The sequence below is a fragment of the Leucopleurus acutus genome (genome assembly GCF_964270905.1).
Source record: "Leucopleurus acutus genome assembly, chromosome: 10".
In the NCBI taxonomy this organism is placed as follows: Eukaryota; Metazoa; Chordata; class Mammalia; order Artiodactyla; family Delphinidae; genus Leucopleurus; species Leucopleurus acutus.
Window position 1 is genome coordinate 67,677,276 of NC_139153.1, and position 23,670 is coordinate 67,700,945.

At 53.9% G+C, this 23,670-nt stretch overlaps 1 protein-coding gene across 4 annotated transcripts in view; it reads right to left on the reverse strand.

Moving 5' to 3' along the window:
- Positions 1-4,550: 4,550 nt before the first annotated feature.
- Positions 4,551-23,670, reverse strand: part of CPNE5 (copine 5) — a gene marked incomplete at both ends in the record, with an annotated part of 89,676 nt that continues 70,556 nt past the window's right edge. For all 4 annotated transcript variants that reach the window (XM_082849037.1, XM_082849036.1, XM_082849035.1 and 1 more), the window contains 11 exons: positions 4,551-4,769; positions 5,984-6,057; positions 6,488-6,545; positions 7,315-7,417; positions 7,659-7,786; positions 8,696-8,877; positions 10,497-10,543; positions 13,653-13,714; positions 16,986-17,039; positions 21,025-21,100; positions 23,169-23,210. In XM_082849037.1, coding sequence (XP_082705163.1) covers positions 4,551-4,769; positions 5,984-6,057; positions 6,488-6,545; positions 7,315-7,417; positions 7,659-7,786; positions 8,696-8,877; positions 10,497-10,543; positions 13,653-13,714; positions 16,986-17,039; positions 21,025-21,100; positions 23,169-23,210 — 1,045 coding nt within the window. The remainder of the gene's footprint in view (positions 4,770-5,983; positions 6,058-6,487; positions 6,546-7,314; positions 7,418-7,658; positions 7,787-8,695; positions 8,878-10,496; positions 10,544-13,652; positions 13,715-16,985; positions 17,040-21,024; positions 21,101-23,168; positions 23,211-23,670) is intronic.

Sequence of the window (23,670 nt, forward strand, 5' to 3'; positions counted from 1 at the left end):
ACCGGGAGAACACAGGGCTCATCCTTGTGGTGCCGGTGGTCTTCATGCGGATGTGGGGACCCTGCTCTGTGCTAGGCTATGTGGCAGCTGTGGGTGACCTGCCTGCCATGCTGGTGGCTTTTGTGGCATCCAGCCTCTCCACCATCCCGGCCTACTCCGACTGTGCTGTCAGCCCCATCCTCTGCTTCTACCTCTCTTGCCCCTTCCAGGCAAGGCTCAGGGACCTCTTCTGCAGGCCAATGGCAGCCAGGCATCCCAGGGATGTGGGAGGGGCTGGTGTGGCGATAGAGAGAATCCAGCCTGGACATGACAGGGCCCCAGGAAGCCTATGGGGTCTGGCGGGGGTCTGAGAGGTTAGGCTCATGGGAGAGCTGAGATTCAAGAGAGGTGGGGAGACCCCTATGACATAGATCCCATCCCCTCCATTTTACCAGTTGGAAGACTAAGATCCAGAGAGGGCAGGCGTAGCCCAGCAAAGGTGACACAGCAATTAAATGGCAACTAGGTCGCTGATCCCATTCCACCTTGGGGCTCAGATGGATAACTATAGGCTCCATTACTTTTTAGTAGTATGACTTGAACAAGTCCCTTGACCTCTCTATGCCTCAGTTTTCTCATCTGGAAAATAGGATCATGATAGTACCTTCTTGATGGTGTTGTTATGAAGATAAACTTTCTTAATACATATAAAGTGCTTAGAAGAATGCTTGGTCCTTAGTAAGTACATATGAGTGTTGGTCATTACTATTATTATAATCTTATTTTTATTAATTCAGGGGCCTTTGAAGTGAGACTGGTAAAGGGACGTCTAAAGGCAGAGAAGTGGGTAGAGGAATGATCTGGGGGCTGATCATTCCTGGGGTCCTCAATCCTGGGGTAAGGCCTGGGGATTGAATGGGCTGCCTGGGTAGAGGCTCACAGCCCAGGGGGACCCTTCAGTTGCCTCTCCCTTCTCTGCCTGTCCTCCCCCAGCTCTGTCCCACACACACCTCTCAGCCCAATAAAGGAATATCATGAAGTAAAGTCAAAATGGAGCCGTGAGTCTGGGCCTGTGAATTTCTGAACGCCCTCCTTTCTTCTCTGTGGTTTCTCTTCCTGATGTGGCAGGGGCAGGGGCCCCTTTTGAGGCCCCTTCCTTCTCTCCAGAGGCAACTGGAGGTCTTCACCTCTCCTACCCCATCCCCTCTGAGAAGTTCCCCAACTCCATGACCTCCTCTGGCCTCCTGGGAAAAAGCCTCAGGCTTTTGTGTTGGCCTGGGAACCAGGGAGACTGTCTCTACTGAAATTCCCCAGACAACATGTTCTGCTTGGTGATAGTGTTACAGCTAAACACACACACATACACCCTGACCCCATGGTCAAAACGCTTAGAAAACATTGGGATGAACCAAGTCAAAATAGTCTCTTTGCCACAGGACTAATCAAAGCCTCTAATACCTGAAGGCCATGGGGACTCTCTGAGAGGGGCTCAGAGTGGGCAGTTTCCCAAAACCCATGCCAGGGAACCAGTGTTCCGTGGAACACACCTTGGGAAAGAACCCAGCTACCGTGTTGAGCACAGTAAAGACACTCTCGGTGCACCAGTGGCAGCGGCTCTGAGCATCGACTGCCCTGCCAGGCGGCCTTCTCCTCCCGATGCTTTCCCACGGGAGCCCAAGGTGAGGTAAAAACGGGCTGCTGGTTATGGGAACTTTCTTCTTCTCGAGCTATGACTCCAGCCGGTACCCACTCAAAGTGGATCGGAATGCAAGTCAGAGGGGCATCTAATTATAAGGACCGTGGTGAATCAGCTCTAATTGACCATAAAATCATCTAAGAAGCAAGCAAGTCCCAAACTTTGGTATAATTAACACCAATTTCTTGTGATGTGCTGGTTGGGAAAGGCTGCCTGGAGGGCTCATCTGAGAGCAAACTCACCCAGAGAAGGGAGAAATCCCCTTTCCCTGTGATCCTGGTCCCTCATGGTCACACGGACTTATATGTGAAGAGGGACAAGGAGGAAAGTGGTGTTTACTGTGCACCTAGTGCAGCAGGCCCTGGGAATGTCACACGCTTCATGCGTGCACCTCTACGTGTCACTCTGACCACACAACGATCCCGCAAGGGAGGAGTGACAGTCCCATCACACAGAGGAGCAGTAAGTCATCCTGGGCACAGGACCTGTGTGGCATTTAGGCTGCCCCAAGAGCCCCGCTTTGGTGGCCACAGATCCTGGTCCCTCTCATTGGTTTGGTGTCGATACCCCAGGGTGGTAGGATCTCCTTGCTTATTGCCCCAGAGCAGGGGTTGGGCCCATGAGGGTGCAACTGTGTGTGAGACGGTGTCTCCAACCTGAGCAGGGCCTGGCACTAATGCTCAGTAAATACCTGTTGAGAGATGAGTGATCAGATGCAGTAAAGTCACGCACGGAATAATCTGATCATGTTACTCACCTCTCTCACCTCCTCAGTGGCTCCCTGATTCACTCAGAGTAATGCTGAAGGCTTTCTGTGGCCTGCAAGGCCCTGCACATTCCAGATTCTTTACCCCCAACCCCATCTCCTGCATTCTCCCCTCCTTAATGCAGCTTCAACCACACTGGCCTCCTTAATGTTCTTCAAACACACCTCAGGGCCTTTGCACTTGCTGCTCCTTTTCCTTGGAGCCCTTGTGCCTCAGATATCAGCATGCCTCCCCCTCTCATTTCCTCGGGGCTCATCTAACTGTCATCTCCTCAGAAAGGCCCTCCTTCCCTGACCACCTCATCTAAAATATCACCCTGTCATTCTCTATCCTCTTATTCTCTTATTTTTCTTTGTGACTCTTATCACCACCAGAAATTACATTATTTACCTATTATGTGCTTACTGTGTTTCCCCTGTCCTATTTGTGTGTCTGTTGTAAGTTCCATGTGGAGACAGGGCCTATGTTTTTTTCATTGCTGCATCCTCAGTGCCTAGCATAGACCCTGGCACACAGTAGTTGCTCAGTACATTTTTTTGAACAAAAGGATAGAAGAAAGAGAGAGGAGAACCTGAACTCTGTCACACAGCAACATCTGTGCTATTTTTCACAGGAGAAAGGAAAACAAGGAACTTTAGTAAAAGAACCAAATTTACTTCAGTTTAAGGCAAATTCCACACAGAGACTGTCTTAGAGACAGGCACAGGACCAGACAGCATAGAAACACCACCATCATGCATGACAGGAAGGGAAGCAGTGTCTGGCAACAGACGGGGTGGGGCCTGGTCTCCACCCAGGAACGGGAGGTTCAGTGGGCTGAGGAGCCCCATGCGGCAGGAGGGACTGGCATGCATGACCATGTGGGTAAAGGCTGGGCAGCTGGGTGGGCCCAGGGGTGAGATCATCTTTCTCACCTTTCCCACAGCAGGGGCAAGGGCTCAGGCTCAGATGCCAGAGCCCAAGGCTGAAGGACGAGGGTGGATTTAGGGTGATGGGATGGAACCGGGTGACCCTAAAACCAAGACGGCCTTAAAGGGTTGCACTGGTGAGGAGTGGGATGGGGGAAGCTGGGCGTGGGATGAATGTGGACTCTCAGGGTATCAGAGCTGAAGGTAAACCCAGGGCCATCTGGTCAACCCTCTTGCCTTACAGATGTGGAAACTGAGACCCAGAAGGTAGAAAGGACTTGTTCAGGTTCTCACAGCCGGCAATGGCTGGAGGCAGGACTTGAACCCAGGACTCCCATCCCCTATCCCCATAGGATAGAGGGGCAGTGTGGGAGTGCTGGAGCTGGGCTGCTTCTTGCCCAGGCCTCCAGGTGGGCAGCAGAAGATGGTGCCCCAAGGACCCTGGGCAGTCTCTGGGGAGAAAGGGGGATTCCTGGAGCCAGGAGCCAACTGTGGAGGTACCTACGGGCTCAGACCAGGGAGAGGCCTGTGGATCTGTGTTCTAGAACCAGCGTCATACTGGGCTTGAGAGGCACCAGAAATGACTCTGTGCCTGAAAAGTCTCCATTCCTTGCCCACCATGTGGCCTCCATCTACTATCACAGCATCCCCTTCATGGGTCTGTAGGACTCCCACTTCATGCAAGGGTCCCAAGGAGGGGTCACATGTTTAGGCACTCCTGCAAACCCAGCAGCCTCACAGGGTTCACTGGAAATGGGACAGGATAGATACTGGGTGGGGGTCAAGGGCCAGGTATAGGAGTAGACACCACAGGAGGAGGGGAGGGAGAAGGGGGCCTGGAGGTGGGAGGCTTAGCCCAGGCTTCAGGGTGATATAGGAGCAGATGGGATTACCCAGGTAATAGCTCAGGTGGGCTGAGCGGGACCCCAGTCGTCCTGATTAACATCTTCCTGGCTGGTCCAGAACCAGGTGTCAGTGAAAGGAGAGAAGAGCAGGGGCCCAGATCCCCACCTCCACCACCCGTACCCCCAAACTCTAGGGGCTTGGGCAGTATGGGAAGGAGTCTCCAGAAGCCCCACCCCCTGTGGGCCTCCCAGGCACACGTGTTCCAAAGGCTGGGCAGGATGGTCTGTAGCTGGGTCTGGGTACCCCGCCACCCTTTCTACTGGCCTAAGCCCCAGCCATCTGAGCAGACAAGGCTCAGATGTGCGTGTGCAGGGGGGAAGCAGGGGGCGTGCGGGTGGGGGACTGCGGGGGCGAGCGCTCTGGGGCTGCGGGCAGGGTGCGAGGGCGGATGCCCTGCGCCTTCATGTAGGACACCAGCTGGTCAGGAATCTCAGCCAGCACATCGCGGGCCAGGCGCGCCATGCTCAGCACGTGGTTGCCCGTGCGGTCCACATAGTCCCTGAAGGGCACAAACTGTCCAGTAGGGGAGGCAGGGTCAGGCGAGGTCTCCCTCTGGACACCAGTCCCCCAAATCTCCAGGTCTGGGGATCCTGTCCCACTCCTCCCCAGCCTCTGCCCACTTCACTCAAGCCCTCCCCGTCATGGTGAATTCTCTGAGGGACTGTATCATAGTCCCTGTTCTGTCATTCACTCAACAAATAACTTACTGCACACCTATTCATGCCAGGAAACAATACACCACTGAACAAGATCCCTTCATCTCTGCAGTCTTGGCACCAAGCACAGGCATTTAGCAGGCACTCAGGAAATGCTGAAGGAATCCCCTGGCTTCTGAAATGGGCCCTGCGGGTCTCCTCCCACCTCTCCTGCAGGGCGCTCTCTGTCTCTGCTTCTGCTCTTCCCTTTCTGGGCCAACACCTACAGTCGGGCCCCTCTGGCTTTATCCCAGGAGATGTCTGCCCCCCTTCCCAGTGCCTCAGGCTCACTCCTGCCTCCAGGCCTTTGCATACACAGGTCCCACCTCCCAGACTGCCCTTGCTCCAGTTTCTAGCTCCCTGTCTTTGGTCTCCACACCTGGAATGGCCCCTCCCCCTTAATTTTTTTAATGGGGGAGGGGTGGTATGGAGAATGTCGGGTTTTTTATTCTGAATCTCCTAAGCACTAGGGACTCCGTGTGCAAGAGATTCACAGAGGGATGTGCTTACTGACGTGCATTCTGAGGCTTGACTGGACTGGGATTCCCTGAGGACAAAGACCTGTCTGCTCGTTACATTTGCCATCCTACATGGAGACGTTGGTATTGATTCAATCAACCAAGCAACATTCATTCTTGGAAAGGGCTGCAGCAACACTAAAGACACCTCCCCCCGCTTCATGGGGTTTGCCATCTCACTTAGGAAGGCAGCCCAGCAGAAAATAACAGAAGGCAAAAGTAATCAGGCCTCTGTGTTCTACAGGAGACCCTGGAGGCCTGGGGCTTAGGGAGGGCATGGCAGAGCATTCCAGTCAGGGCAACACAGTGTTAGGGGTGAGTCTCAGACGTGGTAGAGGTGGGTCCAGCCCTAAGACTGACTCCTGTTTCCTTCTGTGTGGCCAAGCCATTCTAGGGCTCCCAGTGCCTCCTTCCAGGGCCCCTTTCCAGAGAAGCCCCTAGAAGGGGGAGTTAGGTCAGCCTGCCTAGAGGGGCTCTTGCATTTTCTGTGGGGCAGGCAGGGTCTGGGCTTCACCTGGACAATGTCCCGCTCGGCCAGCTTTCCCCGGGAGGAGATCCGCACGTCATCACCATCCAGCTCCACCATGGCTGTGGGGGGGGGAAGGGCAAAGGCATGGGGTGGGGGGACTAATTGGTGGGCACCTGGGCCTGGCAGGACAGAGACCGCCAGCCCAGACCCCCACGTTAGAGATGAGAAAACTGAGGCCAGGAGACAGGAGGAGCCCAATCACATGAGTCTCTGACTTCTAGCCCATGGTGCCACTCCCCCACCCTCCACAGGCTCCCAGGGTGGAGGAGGGAGGAGTGACTTGGGGCCTCCTCCCCACAGCCTTGGTGTGTGGGTGTGCGGTACACACCTTGACACACCCCTCCCTGTGCAAACAAACGCACACTCACACCCTGCCTGCTTATCCAGATAGCTGCACACACCCCAGTGTGAGCTCTCACTCTTTTGGGAGGGGACATTTCCAATGGCCTGAAGCCTCTGGGGGGAACATCTAGGGGGGTGGGGACTCACCATCGAACTCTGCCTGGCCCACGCCGATGATGATGATAGACATGGGGAGTTTGGCAGCCTGGGAGACAACATGGGAGGTAGGCGGGGTGGTACCCAGCCGAGGTGCCAGTTACAAGAAACGGGAGATCACAGGTAAGGACAGGAAGGGGTGAGTCAAAAGAAGAAAGGCAGGAGGAGAGGGAGGAAATGGAAGAGAGAAGGATGGAGACACACAGAGAAACACAGAAAAGGGGGAGGAGGAGGGAGAGAGGATAGCCAAGGATACAGGGATACCAGAGAGGAAGAGGGGGTGGAGAGGGCAGGAGGGAGAGGGGGAAATGGGTCATAGGTTTGCTTCTGCAAGACACTCCTGTCCCCTCTTCTGCCTCTGGACCTCCGTCATGTGGGACAGCTTTTACGTTGGCCCAGAGGGAGGGCCAGCTGTGGCTGGGGCCCCTATATAGGGAGACGACCCGGTAGGGAGAGCCATGTTCCTGGGCCTCCCGCTCCTTGGACCTCCCTCCTCTTCTACCGGGCCAAGCCAGGCTGGGGTTTGGGGCAGCAGCCCTAGAGATGGGTTAATGAGGGCACCATAGGAGTCTGGATGGAGTGGACCATCCAGTGTGATGAAGAGGTAGGTAGAGAGCTCGCCAGCCAGATCCTTTATCAGCCGGAACACCCTCCACCCCCAAAACCCTACTGCTGGCCCTCTAGGCTCTACAGCAAGAAGCCAGGAGTGGTCCCAAAGAGGGCAGGGAGAGGAGAATTCATGCCCCAAGGGTTTCCCTAAAGGAGGGGGGGAGGTGCACCCCCAGGTTTCCCCATGCTCCATCCCCATCCCTGCTCACATTGACGATAGCCTCCTTGGTCTGTGCCATGTCTGAAATGACCCCATCCGTGATGATGAGCAGCACCGAGTACTGGGAGCCGTCCTGCACCTCGGCCGCATTCCTGGGGCAGGGTGGGGTCAGAGGTCTGTCTGGTGGGACGCTGGGCATGTCATCCCCCCAACACAAGGACCCTTAACACTGGTGGGGACAGCTCTTCGGTGGGAGGGGGTCTCTTTAGGGTCAGGCCTCCCTGAAAAGCAAATCAGTGGGAAGGGACACTCCCTCCCGCCTTCCCGGGAGGACAGTGGTAGACAGAAGCACCTTGCAAGCTGTGGGGATGGTCCAGTGACCGCCACACTCACCTGGCCACATGGGTGACCACGGGGGCGAAGTTGGTGGGGCCGTAGAGCTGCACCGTGCGCAGGCTGTGGTGGTAGGCCTCCAGGATGCCATCAATGCCACAGCATGAGGGGTTCTCCTGGTTGCCGTTCTGGGGGCACAGAGGGCAAGGAGGCTGAGCCCAGGAAGGAAGGAGGGATGGGAAGGAGGAAAGCTGGGTGGTCTGTGGGGGCAGAGCCAGGGTTGGGAAGGTCAACAGGCCTGGGCTCTCCTAGACTCTTCTCTGGTGGGGCTTCGGGGGCTCGGGGCAGGGGAGGGAGCACTCGGGGCCCACTGTGAAGGGCAGCACATGCTCTAGGTGAGCAGGGTCCAGACCTGCTCCTTGCCCTACTCCCTGTACCTGCTCAGACAGCATCCCCCTGACCCCCAGAGCCCTGGATGCCTAGGGGACCTCGGGCAAACCCACCACCCCCTAAAATGACTGCAGAGTCTGAGCTGCTCTGGAAGGGCCAGCAGCTGCTCCATCCTCCTGTGTCCTGTGCCCAGCACAGTGCCTGGCACCCTACGGGCATGGGAGGGACATTTGCTGTGAGTGATCCAGCAACCGACTGAGTGTCCCCAGCTCATGGGAGGGAGGGAAAGGAGGTGGCCTGAGGAGCCATCTCTACAGGGCCCCCATTTCAGACCAACCCAGGGAACTCCTGGAACTTCCCACAGTTGTCCATACCCAACCCACAACCTTTTAGCCTCATTTCTGGGGCCTTGGGGAATAGTTCAGCCACATCCCCACTCCACCTCCACCTGGGTCTTGTTAGGAAAAGGAGGGCAGAGCCCACTGTGGACGGCTTCAGACTTGGAGGGGACGTGCTCGTGACTGAGGTGGGGAGTGGGTTTCTGGAAGCTCTGATACAAGCTCCCCTACATCCAGCAGGCAGCCTACCTCTGCAAAGACTGCACCTCAAGTCCCTAGGCGGGCAGGATGGGAATGCCCCCCACCCCAGGCCCATCACCACACCCCCAGCCTGGTCAGCCCTCAGCCCTTTCTCCCAGGACCTCCTACCAGCGGGAACTCATGGGATACCCTGCCGTCAGGGGGTAGTTTGGCCCCAAAGCCAAGGGCGGGGAACATCTTGTCGCTGTCGTAGTGCTGGATGATCTCCCCGACGGCAGTCAGTGCAAGTGCGTAGGCGTTCAGCTGGTAGGGGCTCATATAGTGCAGGGACGTGGACTGCGAGGGGTTCCCTGCAAGACAGGGCATGGGGACATTTGCCGGCCTGGACACTCCAAGCCACCAGGCTCAGAACGCGGTGTCCAAGGGAACCCCTTTCTTTCTCTCTTACCACACATTCAATCCTTTAGCAAATCATGGCTGCTAAACCCTCAGAATACATCCAGAATCCCACCTATACTTCTCCCCTCCTCCATGATACCACCCTCTTGCTCATAGGGCTGCAGCAGCCCCATCTCTGTCTTTCCACCCTTGTGTCCATACTCAGCATACCAGCCAGAGTGAGTCTATGTCAAAACTCAGGCAGCTAATCACACCTCTTCTCTGCTCAAAATGCCCCAGTGCTCCCGTCTCACCAGGAATTAAATCTGAAGTCCTTACAAGGGCCCACAAAACCCCACTTGATCTGGCCTGCGGTTACCTCTCTCCTCATCTTCTACCATCCTGTCACTCACTCAGTTCTGGTCTCTCACCATTCCCACCTCGGGGCCTCGGCAAAGGCTGTTTCTTCTGCTCTGGGACGCTTTTCCACAGATGTGCACATGGCTTGCTCCCTCACCTCTTGAGGTCTGCTGTGGTCTTCCCTGAGCAGCCTATTGAAAGTTACAGCCTCCTCCATACTCCCTATCCCTCTTCCTGACTTGTTTTTCTCCACAGCCCTTGTCACCACTAATATTGTCCGTATTTTAGTTACTCGTTTATTAACAAGAGGCAGTACAGCACAGACAGCCAAGTATTAATCCTTTCTGCCTCCTACCAGCTGTGTGATCCTGCATAAGTTTCTTAACCACTCAGCCTCAGTCTCCTCATCTGTAGAATGGGGGTAATAACAGTCCCCACCTCACAGGACTGTTGTGAGCATTAAACAGATGTTATTATAACTCTCCTCACTGTTTTGAACACTATGGCCCCTCCCAGCTCTGACATCCCACCACTCTGTGATGGGAGGGCCCGCAGCCATGAGGGGGGGTTTCTGACACACCTGTGGAGTACGAGACCTGGGCATCTTCTGATTGGCAAAAAAATGAGCATTGAGCACTGCTAATGGGGGTCCAGAGTCCAAGGAAGGTTGTGATGTTTCTAACAGTGTAAAGTTTGGCATTGATTGCTCCCGGCCACTTGGTCACAGCCCGACACTGGAGAATGTCAGAGGAGGAAGGAAGCCCAAGCAAGGGTGAGGATCGGAGCTCCTGGGCATTCCTGCCTCCCTGAGGACCACAAGGCTCAGTCTTGCCTCTGGCTCTCCCCTCCAGCTTGTGGGGTGAACTGCACAGGGGCTGTGCAATCTGATCCTGTGAGGAAATACCTCTGCTCCAGGGCTCTCCATGGGCCCAGAGAAGCTGTCCTATTGCCCTAGGGAGAGTGGGTATCCTCAAGGGCAAGGCTGTGGCTCAGGGTATGTAGGCCCAGAGGCCAGATTTGTTAGTGACCATGATCCAATCTGGGGGTACCTTCGCCACCTTGGTTGCATCTTTGGTCCTCTAGGCCTAAGTTCCTCCTCTTCGGTGAGGATGAGGCCAGAGGGTATGGGAGATCTGCTCCCAGCTAGGGCCAACTACCACAGCCCTGAAAAGCCCTCCCCTTTCCAGGCCCCCAGCCCCCATTCAGCTCCTCTGCCCATGCCCCCACTCACCATTGGAGGCTGTGAAATCGATGGCCACCGTGAAGTTGATCTGAGTCCTAGAAGAGGAAGAACAGCAGGAGAGTAACCTGGACAAAGGCAGGCCTGTACTGGACAGGGAGCGAGAAACCTGGCTTCCACCCCAGCCCCACTGCTTGTCAGGTATGTAGCCTTGGTGAAGTCACTCATCTCCGGTTCTGGAAAACCGGGATAGTATCATCAGCTACACCCTCCCCCAAAGGGCTGTTGTCAGCATCAAAAGAGTTAGGCAGTGTGACAGCTCTCTGAAGATGATTATGTTCTGCTGGGCACATGGCTGTGATTTCTTATTTCCTCTCCAAACCCTGCCCCTGAGGCCAGTGAAGTAGGGTTTCCCTGTGTTCCTGGCGCAAATTTGGAGTCAGATTCAGGGTTAAAACTTATTTGGCAAAAAAGAAAGACAAAAAGGCATTGTGCATCTCCTGAGGAAAGAATAAATGAAGCTGTCTTGCCAAAAAACTGAACTGGAATCTAACTGAGCTTCCAGAACTATCTACTGGTTGTTTACAGGAAACGCAGGGGATAGAGGAATATGTTAATTGACACCATGGGGGATGTGGCCAGTAAAAGCCAGTCTGTGGGTCTGTGGGAAATTCTGTAGGAGCGCTACTGGAAGAGCACCCACGGACCAGCAGAATCAGGATCACCTGGGAATCTGTGAGGAGTCTCAGGCCCCCCGTGGACCTACTGAATCCAAATCCCTTGGTGCGGTGCAGGAATTTCTTTTAGCAAATCCTTCAGGTGCTTGGGGGAATCACAAGATGAAAAGATAATTAGGAATTCCCTGGCAGTCCAGTGATTAGGACTGGGCACTTTTACTGCCGTGGCAACTAATCCCGTGCGCCACAACTACTGAGCCTGTGCTCTAGAGCCCGTGAGCCACAACTACTGAAGCCCACACGCCTAGAGCCGTGCTCTGCAGCAAAGGGAAGCCACCACAATGAGAAGCCTGCGCACTCCAACAAAGAGTAGCCCCACTCGCCGCAACTAGAGAAAGCCCGCGCGCAGCAGCGGAGACCCAGTGCAGCCAAAAATAAATAAATAAATTTATTTTTTAAAAAAAAAAAGATGAGGCAGGGCTCACCTCACCTGCATTTAGAAGATGGTCCCTATCAGAAAGCACAGCCCTCTTTCCACTTCATCACAGCTGAGCTGCTGCTCAGGGACCCTTCAATCTCCAGGAAACGTGAAGGACATGGTTAGCAGGAGACCCCACCCAGGGTCTGCTGGCCAGAGACAGTCCTCCCCACACTCTTTCCCCCTCGTCCACTGCCTGGGGACAGAGCATTCAGTAGACTCCAAGCTCTGAGGGAGAAGGAGCCACAAGACGACAAGAGGTGGTTCTGGCCTGCAGGACTACAGCTGAGGGACATTGTTGGCCTGGCTCTTCCAAATAAAGGGTGAGGGGAGAGTCAGGCTTTTTTTTTTACTCCTTAAGCAAAAACCCTACTCTGGGTTCTGAAACAGTTCAGAGAAGGAAGGGACTGGATAGCAGCTACTTCTGTGGAAAAGGTACTCCTTGCAGGCTGCTCAGCAACTAGCTCCATCTCGGACTCTGACGTGGGGGCAGAGGAACCCACAGCCTTCCTCCTGGTCCAGGGGGGTGGGGCAGGGAGGCCAGGCAGCAGAGAATCCCTAGACAGAGGCCTCCATCAGCTGCCTGCCTGGACACACACATCGGCCTCTGACTCAGGTTCTCCAGAGTGTGAAGACAGCGGAGGACGAAAGCCAGGGCTTGCCTCTGTGAGCTCCTTCTCAATGAGACAGCACCCAGCCCTTCAACTCATCCATCTCTATCACACCTCACCTGGGAGCTGCGGGGTGGGTTCATTACTATGGAAGAAATGCGGCACGTGGTGACGGAAAGAACCTGCTACCGACTAAGTGCTGGGGCCTTGGACATGTCATGTAAAATGGAGATAATCATCTTCACCCAGCCCACTGTGTTCTGTAAATTGGGGGCACTATGCAAATAAGAAGGATAAACAGGATGAGGATTGTTTGAAAATTACCATGGAATATAAGGGGTGGTTGCTTAATAGATGGAGAGCAGATAGAGCAGTTTTGATGGGGGAAGGGAGCCAGGGCAGGGCCTGGAGAAGGCATGGAGGAGGGGCAGGAAAGCCTGTGGGTGACTGCAGGAAGGGCATGTGCTCAGGGGGTAGGAGGAGAGCTCGAAACCTGGGCGCTGCAGGCTCAAGGCAGCAGGGAGCCTTGTCATGAGAAAGTAAGTGTGGCTTCCCAGGGCCTGACTTTTCCCTCTGCCCCAGAGAACCAGGCGGCCAAGAGCCCGCTTGGCTGGGATAAGCCTTTGGCAACCGCCCTGCCTGTCTCCTTTCCAGACAGGTGTAATCACTCACCTGGCTGCACCTGTGGGCTCGGCTACCCACACCCGGCCCTGGCACCTGTCCTGGCAGGGAGCGTGCTGGGTAGGACCTCACCTTGGAGTCAGGCTCTCTTTCCATGAGCTGTTGGCTGGAGCCACCAGGCTTCTCTGCCTGCCTGGATGCCGACCCTTCTGGTTCTTTCTGCTCCTTAAACTTGTGTTTGACCATCCCTGGCTCATTTCCCAGTTCCTCCTGCCCTTTGTAGGTCTCTAATGACACTGGGAAGGTTAATCACTGCCCGCCCCCCACCAGAGAGACCATCGGCATCAGAAGCTCAGAGCAGGAAGGAACCTTAGAATTCACTTAATTCCAACTCTCTGTGCAGAGGAGACTGATGCCCAGGGAGGGAGAGTGATGTGCCCAAAGTAACCCAGCAAATTCAAGGCAAAGAGGGGCCTAGGGCCTGGGCCTCCTGCCTCCTAGACCGGGGCTCTTTCCACCTCCCTAAGCCCATTTCTGTTTGTCATGGAGTCCCTACCACCTGCAGGTCCCATCTCGGTACAGGGACCTCACGGGACCCAGGCTGGCCTCCGCGGCTCAGTAGTGCCCTCTGCAGCCACTCAGGATTAGGGGCATGCAGGGCTCTGCGTGAGTTGTCTGAGGGTCTGCTCAGAGCCCACGATCGCGGGCTTCGGCCATGGCCTTGAAGAGGCCAGGTGGGGCCAGAGCTGCTCATATGTCAATGTGCGGGGCCCCTTCCCTCTCCCTGAGGCCGAAGAAACCAGGCTGCATCTCTTCTCACCCTCCTTTGATGTAGTCAAGAAATGTGCACTCTGACTCCACAGCAAAAGAAAGCAGTGTGACCTTGAAAACAAAAAGACGCTTGGTCAGCGGGGAGCACTAGGCAGAGGGAGAGCATTGCTGACAGCTATGGAGCACCCAGCACGTGCCAGCATTTGCCTGCTTCATTGCAAACAGTGCCCACAACAACTCTGTGAGGTACTATTATTATCTCCATTCTACAAGCAAGGAAACTGAGGCTCAAAGAAGCGATGCGGTGTGTCCAAGGACACTACCAGGACATGGCCGAGTGAGATGGGAACCCAGGTCCGTCCGGAACCAGACCCTGTGCTCTGACCTTGATGCCAAACTGCATCTTTGGAAGGGCCCTGTCTCTGTCACTGGAGTACTGGGGCTCAAGCCAAGGAATCGAGTTTCCCGAGTGGACACGGGTGTGGAGTGTGGAGGGAGATGGGGGTCTTCCTGACATAGGACTAAGATCTGTCAATGCTGACAAGCTCCATGCTTCCACGTTCCGCTAACTGTTAATCCTGAAATGTGTCTCTTTGGTCTGCAATTGTTTTAAATCTTACTTGTCCCACCTCATCCCTCTAGCATCTTGATCTCTACCCTCTCAGACACAAGACCCTCCTGCTAAACAGCCTGTCTTTTCCCTGGAGGTAACTGAGCATCTGGGGCCCCCTCTCCCAAGCAGAGGTCTCTTGATCTATGCCCCTGGCAGTTCTCTGGCAACAGCTTTCCAAAGACAGGTAGCTACCTGGCAGCTCTTTATGAAAATGATTTAGGATGGTGGAAACAAGTGAAAATGTTGGCAGCTAAAATCAATTCAATGAGGGAAGATTGGGGCAGGGAACCTTTTACCTGTGTCAGACAACTCCACTCTAGGATTTGGGGTGGCCCCTACTGGTACAGATTCAGTCATCTTTATCAACTCAGTGGGAGGCCAGGTAGTGCCTCTGCTTGACAAAGGGGACCAGCCATTAGCCCGAATAATGGGAGGGTCTGTGAGTACTGAGCTGGGCCTTGGAGACCCCCACTCGCTGTGGTTACAGTGTTAGGCACCTGGACGGACAAAGCCTCCTTTCTCTAGGAATGGACTATGACAGTGGCCTCTACTCTGACTGTGGTCACTAGACTCCCTGGGAAGCTTTTAAAACATCTTGCAGCTGGAGTGAGGACCCCAAACCAATAATATGAAGATTTCTGGGATAGGGCTCCAGCCCTGGATTTTTTTTTTTTTTTTTTTTTAGTTCCTCACATGAGTCTAACCTGCAGCCAGAGTTGAACCCTGCTCCAGGCACTGGGATGAAGTAATTGCCTAACTTGCCTGGCCATATGGATTGACCCAGGGACTTGGTACTCAAAGTATAGTCCCCGAACAACAGCATCAGAATCACCTTGATGCTGAGTAGAAATGCGGATTCTTGGCATTTTAACAAGATCCCCAGGAGACTCTGCACATAGTAAGTAAGGTATGAGAAGCACAAAATACAGATTTCTGGGGTCCAGCCTGGCTTTCCTAAAATAGAACCCCAGGGAACTGGCCTGGGCATCTGTATTTTAACAAGCATCCTGGACCCTGAGTGATTTTTTTATGGTAAAGATTAGGAAATACTGGAGCAAGGGAAAGTCAGGAGACCTCAGCCCAGTCCTGCTCTGTCCCTAACTCACTGTGTGACCTGAGACAAATCACATCTCCTCTCTGGGCCTCAGTCTCTTCATCTCTAAAGTAAGAAAGCTGGATGACATCAGTGGTTTTCAACCTTTTTTTTTTCAGCTGTACATCTAATATTTCTTAGCTGGGGAACGTGTTGCCTCTCCTAGGGGCATTTGGGAATGTGAGGGAGAGTTTTGGGGTCTCACGATGACTGGGGCTCTATTGCTAGCTATGGGCTGAGGCCAGGGGTGCTAAGCATCCCACCATGTATGGGGAAGTCCTGTGAGACAAAGAATTATTCTTCCCCAAATACCGATAGCATCCCCACTGAGAAACACTGCAGCTTCAGACAAAAGAACTATCACTCCAAGCCTGCGTGTGAAACAATTACAATCAGAGAAGCAGTGGTCAGCCCCCTCTGAAGGAGCAGAGTACTTTGCAGTTTACAGTCCTGCATCTCCCATGTGTCTGCCACAGCCACCCTGTGCATTAAGCAGGGGAGGGATGATGTATTAGCCCCATTTTACAGATGGAGAAAATAAGGTTCCTTGGAGGAACGCTGGAGTTCCCTGTCTGTGACCTCTTCTAGTCTGGAGTTGGAGTTGGCCTGACTCAAATGGCTACATCTGGCTGTATTAGGTGATGGGGCTGTGGCCCTCTAGAGTGGGAGGGACACGAAGGGTACAGACTTGGGTGCGTTTGCACTGCAAAGACATTGGTTTGTTCTATAAATGCACTGGTGGACTCCACCTCAGGGCCTTTGCACATGCTGATCCCTACAGCTAGAATTCTTTTTCCTCAATATCCTCAATACTTGCTCCTTCACCTTCTTTAAATCTCTGCTCAAATGTCACCTTCTCAGAGAAGCTTTCCTTGACTACTCTAAACAAAATAGTAGTTTCATCTCTTGCATTCCCTATCCATTTACCTCACCCTACTTCCTCCCACAGCAATCACAACCACCTGACACACACAGGTATTTGTGTGTATATTCGTGTTGTCTCCCCCCCACTAGACAATAAGCACCAGGAGGGCAGGGATTTGGGTCTTTCTTGTTCCCAGCTGTATCCCTCGTGTCTGGAAAGGCACCTGGCACATGGTAGCACACGGTAAATATTTGTTGAAGAAAGGCACGAATGTCCTGAAGATCAGCCCCCAGAAGCCACTGGGCCGGTATAATCCCAGCATGGTCATGGTTAAGCAGGGGTACAGCCCACAGCAGCTGCAAGCTCTGAATTTAATTGTTGTGCTCACTGCCTTGTCTACCACCTTCTAGCTCTGTGACCTTGGTTGAGTCACTTCCCTGCCTGCAGCCTTGGTTTCCGCTTTCATGATGAGGTGATGATAATGTCTGCCTCTTAAGGAAACAACCTGTGAAAAGCACCTAAATGGGGAATTTCCCAGAGGGCCCAATAAATGCGACTCTTTTTCCTCTTCCTTCCACAGGAAGTCCCCATGGTAGTTTCTCTCTGGGATTTCTCATTCTGTATCACAGGGCCTGATGTGTCTCTTACACGTCTACCTCGTGTTGCTCCATCGGCCCCATCCCTCCCCACCCCTAACCCTCCAGGTCTCATTCCCACACCCCGCAGGAGCACACACAGACACACATGACTCCTGCCACCAGACCTAGCTCGGGATGTCTACACCCATGGCAGAAAGGGGGTGGCTACTCACTGTGCCAGAATTCACATATTTCTTTTTCTTCATTTTCTTTTTCGGGTTTACCACCTGCAGAAAAAAACGGTGACCAGGTAAGAAGGAGCGTTTCCAAGCAGTCAGGGCTGGGCGTGGCCCTGAAGGCAGGAGAGAGGGAGGAGTCATGGGTGACTAGGTAGACACAGAAGGAAGAACGAACTGGATTTCGGGCACAGGTGGGAAGTGCAGGTGGGAGGCTAGCAGGCTATGCAGGTGGAAACTGAGAGCCTGGAGAGAGAAGCCCAGAACAACCTTGGAGCCACCACAGGCATGAAAGTCACCCAGATGACATGGTGCTCACTGACATATTCACGGGACGACAGCTTGCTAGGCAGCCTGTCGAAATGAGGGCACACTGCAGCCCCAAGACTACACTGCGCCTCAGTTTCCCAACCTGTTCTATGAGGGCGTGGAACTTTTAGAATTTACCGGATCCGAACTTTTACTCCAAAGTAGCCCTCCCAGTGGAGGAGAATGAACACGGACTCCTGGGGCCTGGGCATCGCCGAAAAATCTGGCCACAAGCACATTTCTTTGAAGTCTGCTCTGTTATCTTTAAATCTGCCTGTATGCCACATTTCCACTCTCTAATTATAACTGTTTTAATATTAAAGCACTGTTTTGTTCTCAGATCTTCTGTGAAGTGGGCACTGAGAAAGCATCCTGTTTGTTCTGAGGTTTCATGCATAACCTGGCACACAGCCCCTCCCCCATCCCACCCCCACCCCACCCCACCAGCCTCTCCAGCCCTAAGCGGCTGCACCCCCTAGGGGCCAGCCTAGCAACCTCCCAACTCCTGAGCTGGAGTTCTAAGCCTCCTCCCCTCCCTCTCCTCACATCCCCAGGGTCTCCAGGGCAGGTGTGGGGTCTGCCCTCCTGTGCAAGGGGCACTGAGGGGCTCCCAGGACCAGCAGCTGTGCTGGCTCTGGATACAGTGGTAAGACATTGCCCCCATTCCTGAGGACATCGTGGTCTTTGAGGGGGCAGGAAGTATGATAAACAGGTAATAGGTATGGGAGTGGGGTGGGGGGTAGAGCAGGAGCACCAAGGAGAGGCATCCACTTCAGACCCTGGGGTAGAGTGGGTGTGCAGGTGGGGGCTTCCTGAGGCAAGAACAGCAAAGGGAACCCCAAGGGAGGCACAAGCACAGATGAAGCCACGGAGACAGACAGCATGGAGGTTCAGAGAGCCTCAGATGGCATGATGGGGCTGAGAGTGGGGATGGGTAGAGGGGAGTGGACAGGGCTAGACCGTAGGGGCTCCTAGAGCTGTGATGTATATGGCTGCTTACACACGCCCTCTCCTGCCCCCCCGGCTGCACACAGACTGCGGGTCACTGGGGCATGGCACCCGTGTGAAGGAGCTTGGACTCCCCTTGTAGGTAAAGGTCCCTTTAGGATCTCAGCTGGTGTGGAGTCTCCCCGCTCCCCTGTGCGAACCAGGCAGAGGCAGTGGGTGACATGCACAGTCGGGGGTTAAGCAGGGCAGCAATGTGGTCAATTACAATTTTGGAGAAGTATTTGGGTTACTGACTGGAGGACGGAAGGAGGCAGAAAGGCCATTATGGGGCTGTCACAAAGCCCCTACACAGGGGAGACGGTGACAGTGGGGGTAGACGGGAATGAAGGGGACAAATGTCAGAATATTTAGGTGGCAGGAGGAGTAGGATTCAGTCATGGACTGGGTGTGGGATGAGGGGCAGGAGGTGTCAAGGATGCCTCCCCAGGTGCCATGGCCGCTGTGATGACAACACTGGAGGAGGAGCTGGCTGGCCAGGGGGAGAGGAGGGCTGCAGGGACTTTAGCCAGTGCATTCAGTTTGGGAAGGCGGAGTCTAAGGAGTGGCCAGAAGACAGCTGGGCATATGCGTTGGACACCCAGGCTGATGCTGGGGCCTGAGATGAGGATCTTTCCTGGCAGAAGCCTGTTCTCTCTTCAGGCACTTCTGACTCTAGAAGGGCCTTCCTGAGCCCAAACCGGCCTCCCAGGGATGCCCTCCATGGTGCAAGGCCTGCCCCGGGGCTGCCAGAGTTAATTCCTTTTCTACCTGATGGCGTTTCAGATGTGTAAAGACAGCACTTCTTTTTGCCAGCGCTGTAGTTTCTCTCATTGATTGCAAGGGGGCAGGGACCAATGACTGAGAAAACAAGTCACTGAAGCCTGAGAGATCGTGGCCTCATCTGAGCCTGTCAAGCATCCTTAGAATCAAACTCCAGGAGACCGGACCCCTTCCCTTCACTTCCCTAAAAATGTCCTTAAAAGAGTCCAGGGCTTCCCTGGTGGCACAGTGGTTGAGAGTCCGCCTGCCGATGCAGGGGACACGGGTTCGTGCCCCGGTCCGGGAGGATCCCAGATGCCTCGGAGCGGCTGGGCCCGTGAGCCATGGGCGCTGGGCCTGCGCATCCAGAGCCTGTGCTCTGCAATGGGAGGGGCCGCGGCGGTGAGAGGCCCGCGTACCGCTAAAAAAAAAAAAAAAGAGTCCAAAGACGGAGTGTGCTTCTCTCTGCCTGGGTGAGGGGACAGAGACAGCTCCGTCCTTTGTCCTTACAAAAAGCAAAGCAATTAACTATGAGGATCATGGCTCTTTCAAAGAAATCCATCACGTTCCATTCTCACAAATAGCCTTGTTCAATTGAATTCAGTGTGAATGTATAATAAACACCTACTGTGTGCCCAGGAGGGCCCAGGCCAATGTGACCAGGGCAACAGGAAGCGCTGTCACTTTGTCTGCCCTTGGGGAGCTTCAGTCTAGTTGGAACACAAGACCTGCCCACTCGGAACAGAGATACAGGTTGAGGGAGTGGATGCATACAGGGATTAGGGTTCAGAGATGGGAGTCAAAGCCAGCTCTAGCTGAGTGATGTAAGGATAGACCCAGTTTGTAGGATGGTTGTGAAATGTAAATCTCCTGGCACCCAAGCGCTCAACAGATGAAACTAGGAGATAGCACTGACGTAATGCTCACTAGTGGCCAGACATTGTTCTAGTAACTTATTTAATTCTCAGTGTGCATGGCACAGAGTGGGGCAAGAACTCAGCCAGGGTCTCAGGGCTAATACATGGTGGAGTCAGGATATGAACCCTGGGCTGTAAATTAGGGTTATAAGTATCTGCAGTTCAGTAGGTCTGGCATGAACTATGCTGTCCATGAAGTTCATAAGTGGGAGAAAATAGGCCACCAGAGGAGTAGGACCTGAGCTAGATGTGGAAGGTGGGAGGGTATCCTGAGAGGGAGCACACACACAGGCAAAGGCTCAGCAGTAGAAAGTGTCCTTGGAGGGCAGATGATATTATCTCCAGAGAGACCGGGTGTCTTGTCCAAGGTTCTCTGGTCTAGATGGAGGTATCCTGATTCCTGTTCCTCTCTTTCCTTCCAGAAAAGAGAAGATATTCTGCAGGCCCTGAGACTGCTCTGATTAAAGGCAGAAGGCTACTTGAACTCAGGACCTCAGGTCTTGGGCCTAGAACCTTCTGACACTGTTCCCCACCTTCTGCCCACCTGCACTTCTATTCCCCCTCCTTGTTGGAAGAGCTCTCTCAGGGGGGGCACTATAACTCAATGATTTGGAGTCAGATAAGCTTAGGTTGTTTGCCTCTTGAGTCTGCCACTTACTGGGCTTTGGTCAAGTCCCCTCACTTCTCTGCGATTCGGTCTCCTTAACTGTGAAATGGGACAATAACACCCACCTCACAGGAGAACATGCAAAAACCCCAGCCACGGGCTTCCCTGGTGACGCAGTGGTTGAGAGTCCACCTGCCGATGCAGGGGACACGGGTTCGTGCCCCAGTCCGGGAAGATCCCACATGCCATGGAGCGGCTGGGCCCGTGAGCCATGGCCGCTGAGCCTGCGCGTCCGGAGCCTGTGCTCCGCAACGGGAGAGGCCACAACAGTGAGAGGCCCGTGTACCGCAAAAAAACAAACAAACAAAAAACCCCAGCCATGGCTCACTGTTAGTCCTCAGCAACTGGGAGCTACATATAGTCAGAGCAAACCCCAGCCTTCAGGTGTCTGCCTCACCTCATAGATGTTGAATTGGCTCTGCCCGCGGGCCAGCTCCCGGTAACTGGTGGTGAACTCCCCAATGAAGTCATGGCTGCAAGGGAAAGTTGCTGCTGAACTGCGAGGCCCAGGCTGTGCGCTGCCTCTGCTCATCCCCCCGCCTCTCATGTCCCTTCCCCTGGCTCTCAGTTCTGCCCGGGGCGTCTGCTCCAGGGGTACACACCAGCAGAGAGGGTGGGCCCCTGGGAAGAGTCCAGTGTCACCCATGGAGCAAGAAACCCAACAGACACCCAGCAAAGAGCAGGGTCCTGGAGAATAGGACCCACTTCTAATACTTGGATTCTTATTTGAACGAACGAGCAATAGTATGTATTCTGGGGACAACTGGGGAAATTTGAACATGAAATGAATATTAGATGGTATTCAAGAATTATTGTTCAATGTGTCAGGTGCAATAATGACATTTGTAGTTATTTAGAAAAATGCCCTTATTTTTTAGACATTGTCAATGAGATATTTAGAGGTAAAAATGCCATGAACTGTAACTTAAACTACATCAAAACATAGATAAGGCAACTATGGCAACATGTAACACTTGTTAGATTCAGGTATTGGCTTAAAGTGTTCATTAAACTCTTCTCTCTACTTTTCTGTGTACTTGACATTTTTCCAATAACATTTTTTGAAAAGACAATTAGCTTTAGGTCCGTCCACGCAGCTTGAGGTGTTTTCTGCAGTGTTTACACCTTCTGCATCTCTGCCCCACAAGCATGTGTTGACAGTAAGTGCAGCAAAACCTTGTACAAAGCAGAACTCCCATCTGCCCTGCGGTTGGCTGCCTTTCGCCACCACTCTCCCTGATAGAGGGCAGTGGTTAACATGCTGGCCAAGAATGCCTGCTGGAGTGTGATGCCCAGGAGGTACCCCTGGGGCCTTGCCCCACCTTGAGTCCACACTGTCTTTTGTCTACATATTTACAGCTCTCAGCATTCAGACTGTGAGCTCCTTGATGGTGGGACCCAATGGCATCTGGTAGCTGTCTCCAGCTTCCCTGGTAAAGGAAAGGTATGGGGAACTCCAGGGTAAGGTGATGAGGTGAATCGTGGGTGGAAGCCTGAAGCTGACTTGCCTGTAATGTGGTTAAAGCGAAGAGAGGAGGGGACAGAGTGAGCTGGCAGAGTAGTGTTGGCACTAGAGTTTCTCTATAGGAAGGTGTTGGGCAGGTGAGCTCCTTGGAAGGAGCTCCGGCCTAACTTAGAGCTGTATTTGCACAGCCCTTCACGGCATCCCCCATCCATGTCACAGACTTGATAGGCACCAGTGGAGATCAGAGGGCTTAAAGCCCCTCTATGACCCCCCTGGTAGCACCACAGGATGGAGGGCTCACAAAAGTCAGGAAGTATGACATACTTGGATTTGGTTGGATTTGGTTCAACAGACAAGCAGGAGCCGGTGAGGGTTCTACTAAAGTTGTGAGAGGCCTGTTCTGGTCCTCGTCTATGAATTCCCAGTGATACTGGCTCCTTGGGGGCACTTAGATACACAGAAGAGGAAGCCCCTGGCCTCCCCAAGGTTAGGCTCAGCCCTACTCAGGCTCTGCCTTACCGCTCCGGGGTCCATTCATATGCTCGCCTTTCCCATATCCCACTCCGTCAGCCCTGCTCCCCACAAACAACTCCTCTGAGGAGTCAAGGGCCTCCTGCTAGATTTCAGGGAGTCTCTGAGAGCCAAGCTCATCTTCTGCACTTCAGTCACCGCACGATGCTTAGCCTCACACAGAGAACATGGTCATGAATGCTCAGGAGTTCACTAATATCTGCCTGTACCTTAGAACATGCACATTTCAGAAAATCCTACATTCTTCCAAATGTGGGGAGATTTTAGACACTGGCTGGCCGCTAGACAGCTATTTGAGGAAAAGAGGCCTCTTACACCCCTTGCACCATGTCCTGCAGGACACAGGCCCTCTGGTGCCTCAGTGGAGCTGGGCACGGATGAGCCACCGAGGCAGTGGTCCCTCCACAGGAAACCCAGGCCCCTCACCCCACAAGCTGCCATGGGTGGGGACCTGGGCATAGCTCTCTCCATGAGAGGGCAAGATCCACCTTCCTCCCAGGGGCTGTCCCCCTCCTTGCTCACCTTCTGTCCTTCTGCCAGCTTACCTGCCATCTCGATCCCAGTCGTATACCTCCACCTTGATGGTCCTGTAAGGCAAAGGGCCCATGGTGGGATGGACTTGACCCAGCACCTGCGTAGCCTGAGAATGGGGCCACCTGCGTGGCCTTCTCATGCTCCTGGGCCAAAGGGGGATGGAGGAACACCCACCTGGCTCTGAGGGCCCTCGGTGAAGAGGCAGCAGCCCAGGAGACAAAGGAACTATCTTGAAGCCTTTAAAGGTCTTAGGGACAGAGGCAGCTCCAAAGCTGCACTGGGACTTCCCTGAATTTCAGGTAGAAAGGCAGCCTCAGACTTCAGTTCACCCCGCCTTCTCTTGGCCACCCCAGATGGGGCACAGATCCCAGCATGAAGCCATACTGCAGTTTATCAGGGGTGGGGCCGTTGGAGTGTGAGTGTGGTGCTCCGTAGATCCAAGACCTAAGCAGGGTGGGCTCTCCTGGTGGGACCCTGGGGTTCAAGGAGTCTGAGTGGTGGTTGCCCCGCATG